Source organism: Aquila chrysaetos, chromosome 26, assembly GCF_900496995.4.
Source record: "Aquila chrysaetos chrysaetos chromosome 26, bAquChr1.4, whole genome shotgun sequence".
Taxonomy (NCBI): Eukaryota; Metazoa; Chordata; class Aves; order Accipitriformes; family Accipitridae; genus Aquila; species Aquila chrysaetos.
In genome coordinates this window covers 1,792,433-1,808,046 of record NC_044029.1, presented here as the reverse complement: position 1 = coordinate 1,808,046, position 15,614 = coordinate 1,792,433, and the positions used below count along the sequence as shown (strand labels likewise).

Sequence of the window (15,614 nt, the reverse complement as noted above, 5' to 3'; positions counted from 1 at the left end):
AAATTATCTGCCACCCTGTTAATCTAAAGAGAAGCTGAATGAGGCCAACAGAAACCTCAGCAGGGACCCAGGTTCTGAGCACTGTGTAATGCAGTATGTACAAGAAATTCATATCACATTTTGTTAGAGGTCATAACTAATTTTTCCTCCGTAAAAGTTAGAAATAGTTCCAGTTCTATGACAGTGATCTGTTCGACTTATCCATAATACCCAGGATTTAACAATACAGCTTGGACTCTGCTGTTTGGATCCACAAAATCAATTGTGCAAAATGCTGTTTGAGGGCAGAAAGTTCTTGGTCCTTTTCTGTTTCTTCCAATACTAGATGAAAAATTGTGGAATCACCTAAATTTGTACTAGCTGAGCATCTCTCCCAAAAGCAGCACCACTTCTTCAAGGTCTGGAGCCACTGCTAAAGCAAGCAAGCACTCAGCGAGAGACAGAAACTGTTTTTGACAGTTAAAGATTTTTAGTTCTTCAAGGAGAGAATAGCTTTGCATGGTCTACTCAGTCATATACATTAAATAGTACTCAATAAACAGCATTAGGTCTATCCTCCAGGCATCAACCGTTTGCCTATGCAGCCAGGAGGAATTTTCTCTTCATTCTTTGACTTGGTGCACAGTCAACCTCCCCAAAAACTATTGAAATCATTGGAGAAATTTTGCCTCTGTCCCATCCACAGTTGCACAACATATTAGAAGCACTAATGTGAAAATTGCTTTGGTTTCAGCTGATTCTGACCTCTGCAGAGAATTAGATGGTAGGCTTAAAAGGCTGATGGTATGATACAGTCTCATATGTTCCCATGAGTTTTTATTCTTTAAAAAAAATAGAGAATGGCATTTAATTTCCTGTAAGTAATTTATTTAATACTATTACTAGTCTTTAAGAAATGCTTTAAAACTCAGCATTATTTCCGTTTAACCTTTTGTTTCTTTTCTTCTGTAGTGCCACCCAAGTGGATGCCTTATTGATCTCTGTATGCAAATGGGTATTATAATGGTGTTAAAGCAGACCTGGAATAATTTCATGGAACTGGGCTACCCGTAAGTAAATGTAATGCCTATGCTTCCGTAGGTCACAGAAGAATACGAAGTTCATGCTTTCCTTATGACCAGTTACATAAAAGCAAGATACAGTAGTCATTACAATAGAAAATCCCCCCTAGGATACCGAACTCCTATGAGAGCTTTCCAGACATATAGAGATAGATGGTGTTTGGGGTTTTTTTCACATTGGACATAGTTTGCAAAAGTGAAAGTGTAATATAAATATTAACAAATAAATAATATATGGGAAGTACTTGATTTCATTAAACTGTATTCCGTGTTTTAAAACTCCTTAAAAATAAAACTGCAGGACCACTGTATTCCTTACACAGGAAATATTATATGTATCATTTTTTAGCTATGCTAGTACGTTCTAAATTGGATTTCTCCTTGCGGGTGATAAAGGATGCCTGAAAGGGCAGGTATGAGCTGGAAAAAACGCGCTGCTGGCATATACGCTCTCAGAGATAGAAAAACGTACTGACTGGTACATAGCCAAGTTCCCTGGTGATCTTCAGGGTATTATGGAGCTGTGCCCCAGCTAATAAGGTTGAAGATTATTCATTTCCTATTGGTTCACTTCTTATTGATTAGTATTTAATGAACATGTTTAATATGATTAACATAGATAGTTGATGCTCGAGACAGTGTGGCAGGTCGTCAAGGGAAATTAGCGAGTGTGAAAATATGAGAGAGACCTGACATTGTCAGAAAGTTTGCCCTTGCAAAGTTCAGAGGGATTTGCTTCGCTGCAGGATCCACAGCAGAGCTAGTCCGGAGATGGGTCCCTGAACTGCAGAAACGTGTTCCAGAAGCGACTTCAGGCAGCCTCAGTGCTGATCGCGTCTGGCTGTAACGAGAGCAGGGTAAATGATTTAAATGCACAGAGTAATTGGCGATCTAGGTACTCAACGCTCGCTATCTCCCAGTCTTCCCAGGCCTGCCCTAGCACCGCTTCCCAGGATTTTCCAGCTGGTAGGGCTGGAGGAATTAGCCGGGGTGGGGAGGAGGGACCAGCAGCAGCGGTATTGATCCTCCTCTTTCCACTCCCTGCCTCTTTTGTCAGTTTTCATTAGAACTTTCTGCTGCCTATTAATGGGGATTTTGAAACCTAATAGAGAGCAGAGAAGGGGATTAAAGAAGGTGACTGAAGGAGATAGGAGGAGATTGTTTAAGAACAAGCGTTTTAATGGGAATAAACTGCTTCGGGTGAAGTCAGTCTCTTCACTTTAGAGTCACAACGAAAATCACAACACAAACCACGCAGTCACAACAACGTGAGCTGCTTCACTTCATTCTGATGAGAGTCGTGTTTGCTCTCCAGACCTTTCAGTCCACCTTCTGGCCCTGAAACACTGCAGGCAAGTGCATTTCCTTCTTGTGTGAAAAAACCACGATCGTTTCTGCTAAGACCATGATCGGAGCCAAGATCGTGTGGATGGCCAGAGGATTTGGAGGCAATCCTATAGTCTGTAGTAGAACATCACTGCACCTGCACCCACGTGCTGAGACCCAGGCAGAGGCAGCGCTGCACAGTGTCAAAGCTGATAGCAGAGAATATTTCCCCGTAAAACAGCCCTTAGGAGAGGAGCACCAGCAGCCTGTTTTGGAGAGGGGTTTTTGCACCATTTCAGGGTGCCAGCCCAGCTCTGGTGCAGACGTGGGCTCCCACGGGGATCGCAGAGACACGCGGGTCAAGTCAGAAATGCCACCGGGTGTTCCTTGGTGACGGGAACCCCAGCGCCTGCCATCCCATTTCTCACCGATACATGGGGCATTGGCTTCCCGTCGGAAATTTCTGTCTGAGGGTTAAAAACTAGGCTTCAAAGATACCAAAGAGAGGCCCTAGGGTGTGTGCTAGAGCATCGATTGTTTAGTGCTTACGTTTTTAATACAAATACTGGCACGTCAGAGCGGTGCTTCTGCTTCATACAACCGCCACGTCGAAACCCGTGAAAGTGTGCATCAGTTCTTCTCTCCTGCGTAGAGACATTTGCAATAACTAGGAAACAAAGTATAAATTATTGCTTCATTTGGAGGTGGAAAACTGCAATTTCAAGTTGACGTTTTTCTTGGAAGAAGAACGTACCTCCATATTAAAACCACATTACATTGCACTGCTCACATTTTACTCACAAATATACCAGAAAATGACATCTCTCTGAATTTTACTAAGTCTTAGATATTTAGTAACGCTGGTTATGGGTTTCCCTTCTCATAAAGGAGGAAGTAAACCAGGATCTGTCTCAGTGTATTGGTTTCCCACTCACCTCACCTCAATGTGCTGCTTTTGTAGGAATTCAGTTCTCAGCCCTCTCACTTTCTCACAGGCAGGACATAGGAGGCAAAGTCCCAAAGGGTGCTGTAGACTGCAAAGATGTGTCCTTAACTGTCGCACAGGTCATCAGTCACAACCGTGGTCATTCACAGGAAAAGCCTTTTTAAGCTTTTTACAAACTAGTGACTGGCTACAAGCTGCTAAAACCAAATATTTTAATAATTTCTTGTACTTCCAAATTTTGGCTTGAAGTCCATGCTTGTACATCTAAACTTTTTCCTTCCATTTCTAAACTCTAGGTTTTAATGCCCTGCAATCAGTTGCACCTACACTTCTTTAAGGAAGACAGGAAAAGCTATAACCTCTCTTGTAAATGGCCTGAATGGAAAAATAATCTCTAAGCTTTAAGAAAACAAGCAATTGGCCAAACCCTTACCCAAATCCAACGGCCCTTTGCCTACTATTCACAGCCCAGACCAGGCTACTGTGAAGGCAAGAAGCAAAGCACAGTCAGGGAAAGGATTGAACCGTTTGGGTGAGACATCACCTTCTATCTTGCCGAGACAAAGGAGCCAAGCACAACTTTGGAGAAAATATCTGTCATGGGTTTTGGGTTTTTTTTCTCTATATACTCACTGTAACTCGTGTCCTTTGTTGGCCAAACTGGTGCAACTCCCCGACCTGGGGAGGCAAAGGTGTGTATTTCAAATGTGAGCGCTCGTTTCTCTTCTGGCGTTCTCATTCTCCTCAGTGCTGCCCCCGGTGCCCCTACACGTGCGTTTCTTCAGGAAGAATATCTTCCCCGAAGTCCAGCCCCGCTCCCCCGCTCTCTGAGACGGAGCTAGCTCTCGTGTCAGCCGTCCACCGCGCGTTGTCGGTGGGCCACGCGCTCCTTTCTGCCTTCTCTTCCTCTGAACGTTTGGCCGCAGACACCGCGCAAGGTTGATTTTTCCCCTCCAGGGTTGCCCGGGGACTGTTACCCTGCAAACTGTAGAGCCCTGTAGAGATGCCGGCTCGCACACGGGAAGGGATCAAGCAGCATTTAGCACTCTTTTTACTGATTTCTCAATTAGAGAACTGTCAACTACTCAACTATCTCCACACAGCATTGCATTCTGCCATATAAACAGACCCTGAAGTGATTTGCCATTCTGTGTAGAGCAGAAGGAGGTAAATAATAAATGAAAAGATGTCAAAACCCCTCCACCGTTTTAATAACCTCTAGGCCTGGATTACAGCCCATCGGGCGTATCTGTTTTCATACCTATTATGTCGTGTCATCAGCCACATGTATTGCTAATGCTCTATTTTCCTGTGCATTGGGAAATTAATTTTGCAAGGTATGTTGTGCACACTTAGCCTCTTCCAGTTTTGTGATAAATAGCTGCTAATATTATTTACCTTGTTTCTTTAATTTATTTGAAAATGTAGGCTAATTCAAAACTGGTGGACCAGGAGAAAACTACGACAGGAGTATGGCACACAGAGAAAAACAAGCTTCCCACAGTGGGAAAAGGACTACAATCTGCAACCTATGAATGCTTATGGGCTCTTTGATGAATACCTAGAAATGAGTATGATGCTGACCTTTGTTCTCTGTCTTTCGCTAGATTTTAATGTTATTGCTTTTTTGGTGATGTGGGCTGGTGTACTCTTTTAATTATTGCTGTATGAAGCTAAAGAGGCTGCAAAATGGTTTTCGTTCTCACAGGTCAGGTGAGGAATGGGAGGGAGTTTGTAAGAACCGAACCAAAGCAACGTAGCTAACCACGCTGCTGCCCGTTTGCTAACCTCGCATTTGTGAAACACTTCTCATTCTGGCTTTCTGTGGGGAAGGTCGTTTTCCAAACCAAAGCCCACCTCTTCACCCCCATACACTTGTGAAGAACTTTGCTGTTATTTTCTAAAGGAAGTTCTCTTGGGCTTTTATTTTTAAACTGCGTGGTACAGACCTGCCTGCTTGTTTGTGTTTAAAATTCACCATCGTTTACTACCTCACGTTTACGAAGGAGCTTGCTGCCAAAAGGCATTGCTTTATCCAGAGGAGGGGGGAAGATAACTGCTCAAAGAAACGTTAAAGAACAAGAAATGTTGCCCTATGTGACCGAACTGCATATGTCATGATTGTTTTTTCTTTTCTCCCTCACACAATTCTTTTCAAATTAATGGGAAATTTGGCAGTCTGAAAACCTGCCTCTAGAAACTTACACAAAGTTTCAAACTGCTGCCCATCTGTACTACAAAAAGGAATGTACTTAGCCTTAATCTTTGCAGGTATTGAGAGATCCTAGTTGATGCCACAGTAAAAATGTCCCTTTCTAAAAGCACGGTTTGTCCACCTCCAAACTTCACTCTGGTTTACAAAATCTAGATGTTGCTGCCCATCCCAGGGACAGATGTGCATTTGTTCTTGTTATCCTTGCTCTGAACTTTCGGCAAGGAATTGCTGTACAATAGTAAGAATGCATAATAAGAAGTGTTTATGTATTTATGCATAATGTTTGTATGCATGCATGTATTTGTCTTAGACCTTGGGATTAGACCTTAACTGTGATCTTTCCTTTTTTTCCTAGTTCTTCAGTTTGGGTTCACAACCATTTTTGTGGCAGCTTTTCCACTGGCACCGCTTCTGGCCTTACTTAATAATATTATTGAAATTCGGCTTGATGCGTACAAATTTGTTACCCAGTGGAGAAGACCTTTAGCTTCAAGAGCCAAAGATATAGGTGAGCTCTTTGTATGTGTGTTTGTTATGTGTGTGTGTGTTATTTTTAAGGCAAAGCATTGACCACTTCAAGTAAGAGCAGATTAAGGTATTTTCAGTCGTCTTCCCTATTAACAGAACACAATTTGATTGTTCCAAAAAACTTCACGTATCTGATGACAATCTACTTATGCAACTGATTGTCTATATCGGAAAATGTCTTTTAATGATTTTCTGGGTGACTTAACAGGTAAGGTGTTTTAATGAAGAGATCAGTGTCCTCTGCAGGTTTCTCCTCGTGGGAGACACACTGTGTGAACACACGCCACTGCTCAGTTTGAACGTAACAACCAGTCAGAGCAGCTGGAACATGAAAGTCAAGTTAAAGCGGCCACCATCCTGTAAGAGACCTGTGTGTTTTGTATTTACCTGGCCAAAACCAAGCTCCGCTGTGACTCAGGGCTATGCCCACCAGGTCCCCGTTGGGTCAGACAGGGTGGGTGTAGATCCCAAGAGACGACTTGCTCTCAGAGAGGCACACCTGCGTTGCTAAACACGGGGTTCACGTAACTTTGAGGTCACCCAGCCACACACGACTGCAAGGGCTCTCTGAACGTATTTTGACTATAAATCTCTTCTGTCCTTGCAATGTGCAAAAGCAGGACACCTTTAAAAAGGACTCTGTAAAACAAAGTCATCTGCCCAACGCTGAATCCCGGGTGTCTTTGGAGGGGTAAATAGGATACCTCGCTGCCCATCTGCATTGCAAAAACCAGTAGCCCACGCCATGAAATAGCAGAAGCCCAGGCTTTGTGCTCTCAGAATCGTCTACCACGTACCTAAAGTCTGTGTCTGCATAAAGCTTTGTATGTGAGCAGCGTGGAGCTTGTACGTTAGGTACAAGCCTCGACACAGTATACACTGCAGACATCATTCCTGAAAAACAGTTATATAAGGTAAATAATAAAAACACAGGAAAATAGATTTTTTTTTTTTCCCTAGGCTGTTTCAGGTGTAATATCTCAAAATAAGTTGCATTCACCCCCTATTCAGCAAAGTTTTCAGGCACAGCTTGGTGCCTCATTAAAATCAACGGGTACGTCTAACCTTCCTTTGGTGTGGTTCTCAGCGATGGTCCTCACGACCAGAGCTGCTGCGTGCCTGTACCACCAGATCTCTCAGACGGTTGAGGATGGGCCAAAAAGCCCAGGTTATGCCTAAGGACTGTGTGCCGTTGTATAGCATTAGCATGCCACGAAGATTGTGATGCCGATAAGTACGTGCTGACCAGCTGTGCCCGAGTCACGCAGATGTCAGGCCCCATCACAAGCAGATCATGGATTGCGTATATTCCTGCCTGCCCCGGCAGACCCTTCTCAAAGGTGGATAGCCATCACCATGAGCAGGGAGGCTTACAGCCTGTCTTAAAACTGCCCCCATAGTTATGTGGCTCGATGGAGCCAAGGCCTCCATGAGCATTTTTGCAGCTTCCTTGAGATTATTTGCAGGATAAACAAAATTCCCACCCAGTAGGATCAGAAATCTGGTCCACTGAGGTCCTGCTGTTCAATAAGAAAATTTATTTTTACTCAGTGACTCTCGGGTAGAAACTACATCAAAAGACCTTGGGTGGTGGGGACAACTGCTTCGGAGCATGCAGTATCTCAGGCACTTTGGTTCTTGTTTTTCCTGGAGCTAACACACTCTCCTTGATGAACAGGAATCTGGTACGGGATCCTGGAAGGCATTGGAATTCTTTCTGTTATCACAAATGCATTTGTTATAGCTGTGACATCAGATTTCATCCCTCGCCTTGTTTATGCTTACAAATATGGACCGTGTGCTGGCCAAGGAGAAGCTGGACAAAAGTAAGCTTTTCTTTGGGAAAACAGATGTGCATGAAAATCACTTACTACTTGAATAGATACAGCAGTACTGTCAGTGTATGTTCTGATTCCACTAACCCAAATTTATTGTTTGTGCTTAGGTAACAGATATTAGCTATAGATACTGATTGCATATTCACAGAATGGGTTGCTGAGTGACTATAATTTATGATGTTAATTCAAGGAAAACACAGCAGAGCTGTTACAGAGATTTGGTGTGTGTAACAGTATGCTGCAAAGCTGCACTTCCCAGCTGGTGTACATGGGTATAACCCTTTTTTCATTCTGAAGCAATGCTGATATTTATCAGTTACGGATGTAATGAGCATTTTAAACTTACTCACTAGGCTTTTTTTCCTGATGTAGTATTCAGCATGTATTGCTCAAAAAAAATAGTGTCTAACCAGAAGAAGCAATTCCGAACTAATAAATCAAGATACACTTACAGAGCAAAGTAATTTGTTTTTCTTCTAAAACTAGAGTCCTTAGATTAAATCTTTCAGGAGACATTTGTGAACTGAATCCCTGCTGCCTAAGTGGATTTTCTTTCAGTGTTGTTAAACACTGAGTTTTTATTAGCATGTACACGCTACCAGCAATTATGAGCATAGCTGCTGCATGGCACCTTGTAAAATCTAGGCTGTTGGACTTAGGGAAGGTCACTGAATCCAGCTGAACACCAGTAGACACATTTTGCAAATGGTCTCCTAGCAGCTCCATTAGCAAGGACCCTACCATTCAAAGAAGCTCAAGTTAAACAGCAGACAGTGACTGAGAGCTTACATTCTGCTATTAGACATATGGCAGATAGACTGATTTTTATTCCCTGCTACAGAAAGCGAATTCTTCTGTTGCTGCTTTTTTTGCTGTCTTTTGGATGTCAATACTGTTTAATCATACTGACGGGAGAAGGGCCGCTGGTGTGGCAGCTCCTGATTAGCAGTGCTGCTAACTTGCTGTCCTGCGAGGAGTTTGGCATTTTAGTCGGTGCCAGGGGAAATGTTCCATTTATTTTCATGAAGAGTTAAAGTCCCTTCATGGGGAAAGTGTTTGGTCTGGTGCCAGTCGTTCCTGAGCATGTGCCTCTGCTTGTGCCATTATGAAGATCCGTAGGACATTGAGGCACTGTCAGCAACTTTCCTTGCTACTGATTTTCTCAGGACCACTGTGCATGAAAAACCAATACCTTTAGAAATCTTATTTTTATGAAGACTCAAATATATCTCCCTGGCTTTGAAACAAGTTCTGCATGGGGGAAGTAGCTTGGCTCACAGAGGAAGCTCTTATCTTTTCACAAACCTCTTGTACAGTGTTTTCACACTTCTGCTGCTTTTCTGAGTGAATTTCTAGGTGAAACCATCAGATAGTAATCCTTTGAAGGAGCCAGCTTGGATAAAAACTATTTATGTCAGCATTCTGGATATTGTTATTAATAAGTACTGTTACAAAAGCAGGAAGCTATTCAAAAATCCACAGGAATGTTGAATTTTCTCAAATCAAGGAGTCAAGAACATCTGCTATTGAATAACTTAAATGAGAGGTGCTTTTTTCTTTCAAAAAACATCTGTAGGTATTAGATCCATATGACACCCAGTGATACCAGAAAAATATTGTAATTAATTAAGTTCCAAATCAAATCAGTATGGAGATTTTGAGACAAAGCCAAATGGTGTTTAAATGTAATTTCTCAAGGACTATAAAATCCATAGTTTAGGAAAAAAACAACCAACCTTTATGGTGCATTATACTCTGCACCAAGCTGAGCAGCGTGCCTAGACTTACCTGTGCTTAGGCAGTGCAGAATGAACAGCACAATACCCATGCCATATCTCTCCTCAGCTTTATTAACACCAAACTTGAGCCTTCTAGTGACTCCCACAGCCCTTCTTCTGGCAACGTACATTCTCCTGCTCGGTGTTCTTTAAACTCTGCCTGACCCTTCCAGTGCTCAGCCACCCTGGGATCTTTTAGTACTGAGTTCCTCTGATTAACTGGACATTTTGTAAAAAGCTGTTTTAAGTGTATTATCTTTCCATCTGATTTAATGTCCCTTTGTGCTAGTACCATGAAGGTAACAGTGGAAATATTCTGATTATCTTCCTAGTGCTACTCATTATTTTCTCTACCTCTACTGTGTCACCTTTAAGGTGACTTTTCTTTTCAAAAGTAACCAGTCCCAGTCTTCACCATTTCTTCTCTCATAGAAATCTACCATTGCTTCACTTTTATTGTCCACCTGACCTACTTGAGCATTTATTTTATATTGCCTCAACATCCCTTTCAAATATTAATAAGCATCACAGTTATACTGTGGATTTCATGAAACCCAGAGAACATCCTCCTGGGTACAACAGTTAATGGAAAAACCTTGCTGTGTCCTGACTACAGGATTTTTTCCCCTCTAGGTGTATGGTTGGCTATGTTAATGCCAGTTTATCAGTATTTCTGGTGTCTGACTTTGAAAACCGTTCAGAGCCAACATCAAATGGAAGTGAATTCTCTGGTTCACCATTAAAATATTGCAGGTAAGTATCTGATCAAAATACCTCTCTGCTTTAAGACATTGCAAGGGAGAAGCATCATGACAAATTTGGGGTTGGAACTAATTTTCAGAACTTAAAAAACAGTAACGGAAAGAATTAACTGTGCTATTCAGGGACATGCTGATGGTACTGCTTGGCTCTTACCTGCATGATTCCTTCCTTAGATACAGGAGAAGCTGAAAAGTGGATATCTGGCAGGTGTCCCTAATGCAGGATTTCTGTGGTGTCATGGCTTGAATCAGACACAACCATCATGGAGAAATATGGTGTCAAAGGGCCAATAATAGGTGGCGGATTACTTAGGTACCAGTGAGATGAAACTATAATCAGATTATATCATAGCACATGCACAGGGAAGTCAAGGTTGCCCAGATGTGACCACACTGAGTTATTTCACAGGTCTGCCAGGCGTAAACAGGGTCTGTCCTAAGCTACCTTTACGAAACCTCAAATCCAGCACTTCCTAACTGTTGAATGGTTAATATGTTTATGTCATTGCTTACAGGTGTAATTATTAGTAATGATCACATACTTGTGGTTTGAGTCAAAGTAAAATGAGCAGTTAATTATCTGTACGTCTTTTTCTTCAGCCAACAGATTGGAGAAATAGCAGTCTGAGGCTAGTCTGTAATGACAGACTTGCACCTGATTGATTTTAATGGTCCAAAGAATCAAAGGATCTACATAAAGGTCTTAAATGGGGTCCCCACCAAAAATACCAAACAACAAATACAGCTACCATTTTTTTATTGCAACATCAGTTTACAAGCATGAGTCCTGGTAGCTGCAGATACACTCAGTCCCAGTATTTTTCACCATGAAGAATTAAAATAGCCTTTCATGAGTGCCTAGAGAACAAAGGATACTCTGTGATACAGCAAAAGCCAGTGATACTTTGTGATATTGTGACATTTTTATTAATAATAAGAAGTTTGAGTGGTATAGCATAATGAATTGGGGGGGGGGGCATTAATGCTTTTGTTTAACTAACTGATATTTAAGACTGTTGCAATTTATTTGGCAGAAGGAACATCCCAATGTTGAATCCATAGATAACATTCTCTGTGGAGCAGAACCACTTTGAGAATACTCCATTCCACGCTGTTTGCCACAGCACCGTTTAATAATGTTTTGTAACTGATCATTCTCTTCTCCCTCTTCAATTTCTTTCTTCCCCAACTTCAAGCATAAGGTTGCTGCTACTTAAAGCTGATGGGGCAAATCCCATCAATAAAAAAAATTGTCCTCTCAATAGCCCATAAACAGAACACTATTAAAATTGGTGCCATAAATCTCCAGAAGATAAATCTGTTCTTTTGGGGGACACTGAATTGTTATGTGTATCTACCCCTGAAAGAAAATGCACGTCTTCCTTTCTTTAGCTGAGTTTATCAGCTGCTCAACCCACCTGAATTCTGCTACAACATCAATTATTTTAATTGCACTTCAAGCTAGATATTGATAGTGAGGTAAGGAAATATTATGTTCTACTGTGCAGCAGTGTTGGCATTTTTCCAGGAAGGCAAGTCTGTCCGAAAAAAAACCAGTGGCCATATTCAGTTAACTTCTGCTTGTCTGGAACCCAGATATTGTAAAACATCCTAAACCATGAAGTCCGAATGCTGCTTGCAGAAGGGAAGATTGTCTCAGTTTTAAGAACTTGCACTAGAGATACTGCAATTTAAGAGAGGTTTGTTGCTAAGATGTCAAGACACAGTTTATTCATTTTGTGTAGCATCCTAAGAAGGTGAACCTTCAGGGAGAAATACAGATTATCGTAGAGATGAAATAACTGTTTGTTTCTTTTGCTTATCTGAGTTTTCTTTAGTTTCTTAAAACTAACTTAGATATCAAGCTTAAGTGTATTATTTAGTCTGGTATTTTCAATATTTTTTATAATGGGCTTTCTGGCCCGTCTAGGACACAGATTAAGGAGAAAACAATTTTTACACTACTTTTAAATTAAGTTTCTGCAATAGTATTTTGGAATTAACATACTGCTAGTAGAAATGGATTCCAGGATGTGTGACTTAAACAGATTCATGATTTATTAATGTAATTTTGGAGTCTTCCTGGATCCAGCTTTCCTAACAGATATCTCTAGTTATGTTATTGAGACCTAAAGTCTTTAAAGAAACTTTCTGTGAGACAAGACTCTAGATCCCTTTCTTACACAGTCCTTGCCCTGTTGATATACCAAGAGGTGCAGTTCTGGCTCCACTGAAGTCAGGATGAATCATGCTTTACACCAGGGATGGCCAACTAATTGACCAAGGGCAAGATGGAGCCCATGAGGCAGTTTTATCTGGATTTTGGGAGGGCTGTCAGGCTGCCAAAACTGGGGATGTTTATGGTTTTAAAATGAACTTGTAGCGGGAAGACAGTGGCCCTCGAAACAGCCGAGCATCCCACCATGCTCCGTGTTGTGAGGAGGTGCCTGCGAGGCTCACGTTGCGCTGCCAAGGGAGATGCTGTAGGGTCAAAGCGCTGGTGCTGAGCACCCAACGTCCCCTGTATTTGCTTTGGCAGTTTTATACAGGCACTGGCCTGGTCCTTTGCACTGAATTTCCATCAGCAGCTGGAACGTGAAGCGCACTCCTGGAGTGCATCTCACCGTCAGGTTTCATCTGAAAGCAAACCCATTTGGGTGAACCGACGTGTGGCGAGCGGAGGTGATCAGGACACTTGCTTCGAAAGCACGCACCTGATCCGAAATAAAACACCAGTGCAGGCCCAGCCGAAGAAGCAAGCCGTGTTGCGGTAACTTGTACAGTCTGAACCGAGATCGTTTTGGTGCAGAAAATGCAATGACCGAGGGCAGCTGGGGTTTGGGTTTGCCTTCCTCCCAGGCAGCAGGGCAGGAGCTTGCTAACTACCGTACTCTGCTTGTCTTTCAGGTACAGGGACTACCGAGACCCTCCGCACTCCCCGGCGCCCTACGGTTACACGCTGCAGTTCTGGCATGTCTTAGCAGCGCGGTTGGCTTTCATTATTGTATTTGAGGTCAGTGACCGTTCAGGTGGCAAAACAAAACCAACAAAATTAAACAAATTTCCCTTTGAAACTTTTTCATTGAGCTGATCTCCGATGGCCGCTGTTGAGCTCTTTGTGTTAGTTTCTGCTGTTTATATTGTGCTTTGTATTCTCAGATCTGTTTTCTGAACAGTCACGGGTATTTAGGTTCTAACAAAAAGGGGGATGCAGCACTTTGAAAACTTTAACAGTGACTTGCAAAGAGGGGAAATAAATGAAGCTTTTATTTACATTCTGAGGTCTGGCATTCATAACGTGTCTAGGCTGGGAAGCCGTATGCTGACTAGTGTGTGAGGATGGGGTGAAGGAACATGAGAAGAAAAGATGAAATCTGAGTAACTGAAAAATTAAGATAGTTTAAGTTACAGTATTTACACATCTAGCTTTTTTCTCTATTTTTTTAATACCATTCATTTCCCCAGAATGATTAGCGTCACAAAGATGATGACAATGAAGAGGATTCAATACCTTTGCCAATGTTCATAATATTAGTACTTACTGTCAGTATCTCAGAAATCTTTAAGACAAACCAGAGAAGATAATACCAACTTCCTATGACTGGTATTCCCATGCTGATTTTGAAAGAGAGAGGAATGTAGATAAATAGGATGACATCATTTACAAAACAAAATGCAGCTCTTAAGGCCTGAATTCCAGGTACCTGAATATCCCTGCCAGAAACCAAGGGCTCAGCATCACTCCAGCACAAGCAGTTTGAAATGCCTTTTACTCTGTGAAGAAGCCAAACAGGGAACAAACAATTTTTGAAAACTCTTTACTCAACCCTCTGCTCTGAAATCATAGCAACAGGGCATCCAACACAGGTATGGAAGCTGTAATCACCATAAATTATTGGCATAATGTTCATGAGTACATAATGCATCTGTGACTCACATTACTGTGTGAATTCGTTCTGAACTGAGCTTTCGAAGCACCTCTTTGGATTGCAGAACAGAAGCATTTGAATTAGAGGAAAGGTGAAGGAGAAGCATCTTCTAGATTACTTCTTGCGTAGGGATGTCTTGGTGGCTCAGCAGAAGCCCGAGGTCTGCAGTGAATTCCCCTGATTGTCATTGTCAGCCCTTCCCAGGCGAAGGGGGAGCAGGTTGGGCTCTCTCCTTCCTCTACACTGGCCTAACTCATTAGAGGTTGGTCCTAAGGCGATTGGCTCTTCCATCATCTCTGCCACACTCAGGGAAACATTAAGGGAAAGAAAGAAAGAAAGATTTGATAGAGGCCTGCTGGGCTCAATCTCTTCTTTGCTTCTTGAGCTGTTGGTACTGAGAGCCAGGGTATCGGTCTCCAAAAAGGACTACAAGAATGGCCTTGGCAGGTCAGCCTAAGCAGTTTTAAGATTGAAGAGAGCCTGGCTTCTTGATACGCACTTGGCATAAAGGCAGGACGGCGTAAGGGCAAAGATAACTGAGGCAAGAAAAATCAGCCCTGCTCAAGTCTCAGTGCCCAGCCAAATTTGCGACTTGCTGCGGAATAGTCTTTTGCGTCTCCCCAGTACTTGCACAAGAGATTTGACTTTGCTTTGCCCCAACCAAAGCCACAGGCTGGCTCATAGCTGTCTCCCTCAACAGGGGCCATTCGGTTTATTGGCGCTGCAAACTGTTTCCTTAACTACATCTATGAAACCAAAAAGGTAATTGCAGCAGAAACCCTGACTGTCTTTCTCTGTGGAAAACACTAATGGGTGTATTGTGATTGCTACAGCAATTACAGCAAAAGATTGCGCTAAGAGAGAAGTGATTCAAGGTAGATTTTTTCATAAATTAAGTAACTACCTAAGCTCAAACACCTTTTTTGTACTATGGGTGTGGCTATTTTAGCTACCTTGACCTCCCTCAAAACCAAACAAAAGTATTTCCTATCACTGCAAAAGGAATTATGTGTCCAGGCTAAAACAACAGAAGTTTTTTTTTTCTTTTTTTAGGTTTGGCAAAAAAACAGCAATTAAAGTATTGCGGATTTATTTCTCATGAGGGAAGAATACATGGGAAAACATGTTACATTCTCTTTTCAGTGGCTTTCAAAGGAAGGGTTCTGCTTGGAGAAGAAGAAATACCTTTATTTCTCCAATCTAGAATGAGTGTCCTTTCTGAGATGGAGGAT

General features: G+C 42.1%; 1 protein-coding gene across 10 annotated transcripts in view; it reads left to right on the top strand.

Annotated features, from left to right (window-relative positions):
• ANO4 (anoctamin 4) overlaps positions 1-15,614 on the top strand; it is a 211,002-nt gene that overhangs the window by 190,813 nt on the left and 4,575 nt on the right. For all 10 annotated transcript variants that reach the window (XM_030002886.2, XM_030002885.2, XM_030002894.2 and 7 more), the window contains 6 exons: positions 952-1,049; positions 4,762-4,904; positions 5,904-6,056; positions 7,755-7,902; positions 10,326-10,445; positions 13,361-13,466. In XM_030002886.2, the coding sequence (XP_029858746.1) occupies positions 952-1,049; positions 4,762-4,904; positions 5,904-6,056; positions 7,755-7,902; positions 10,326-10,445; positions 13,361-13,466 (768 nt within the window). The remainder of the gene's footprint in view (positions 1-951; positions 1,050-4,761; positions 4,905-5,903; positions 6,057-7,754; positions 7,903-10,325; positions 10,446-13,360; positions 13,467-15,614) is intronic.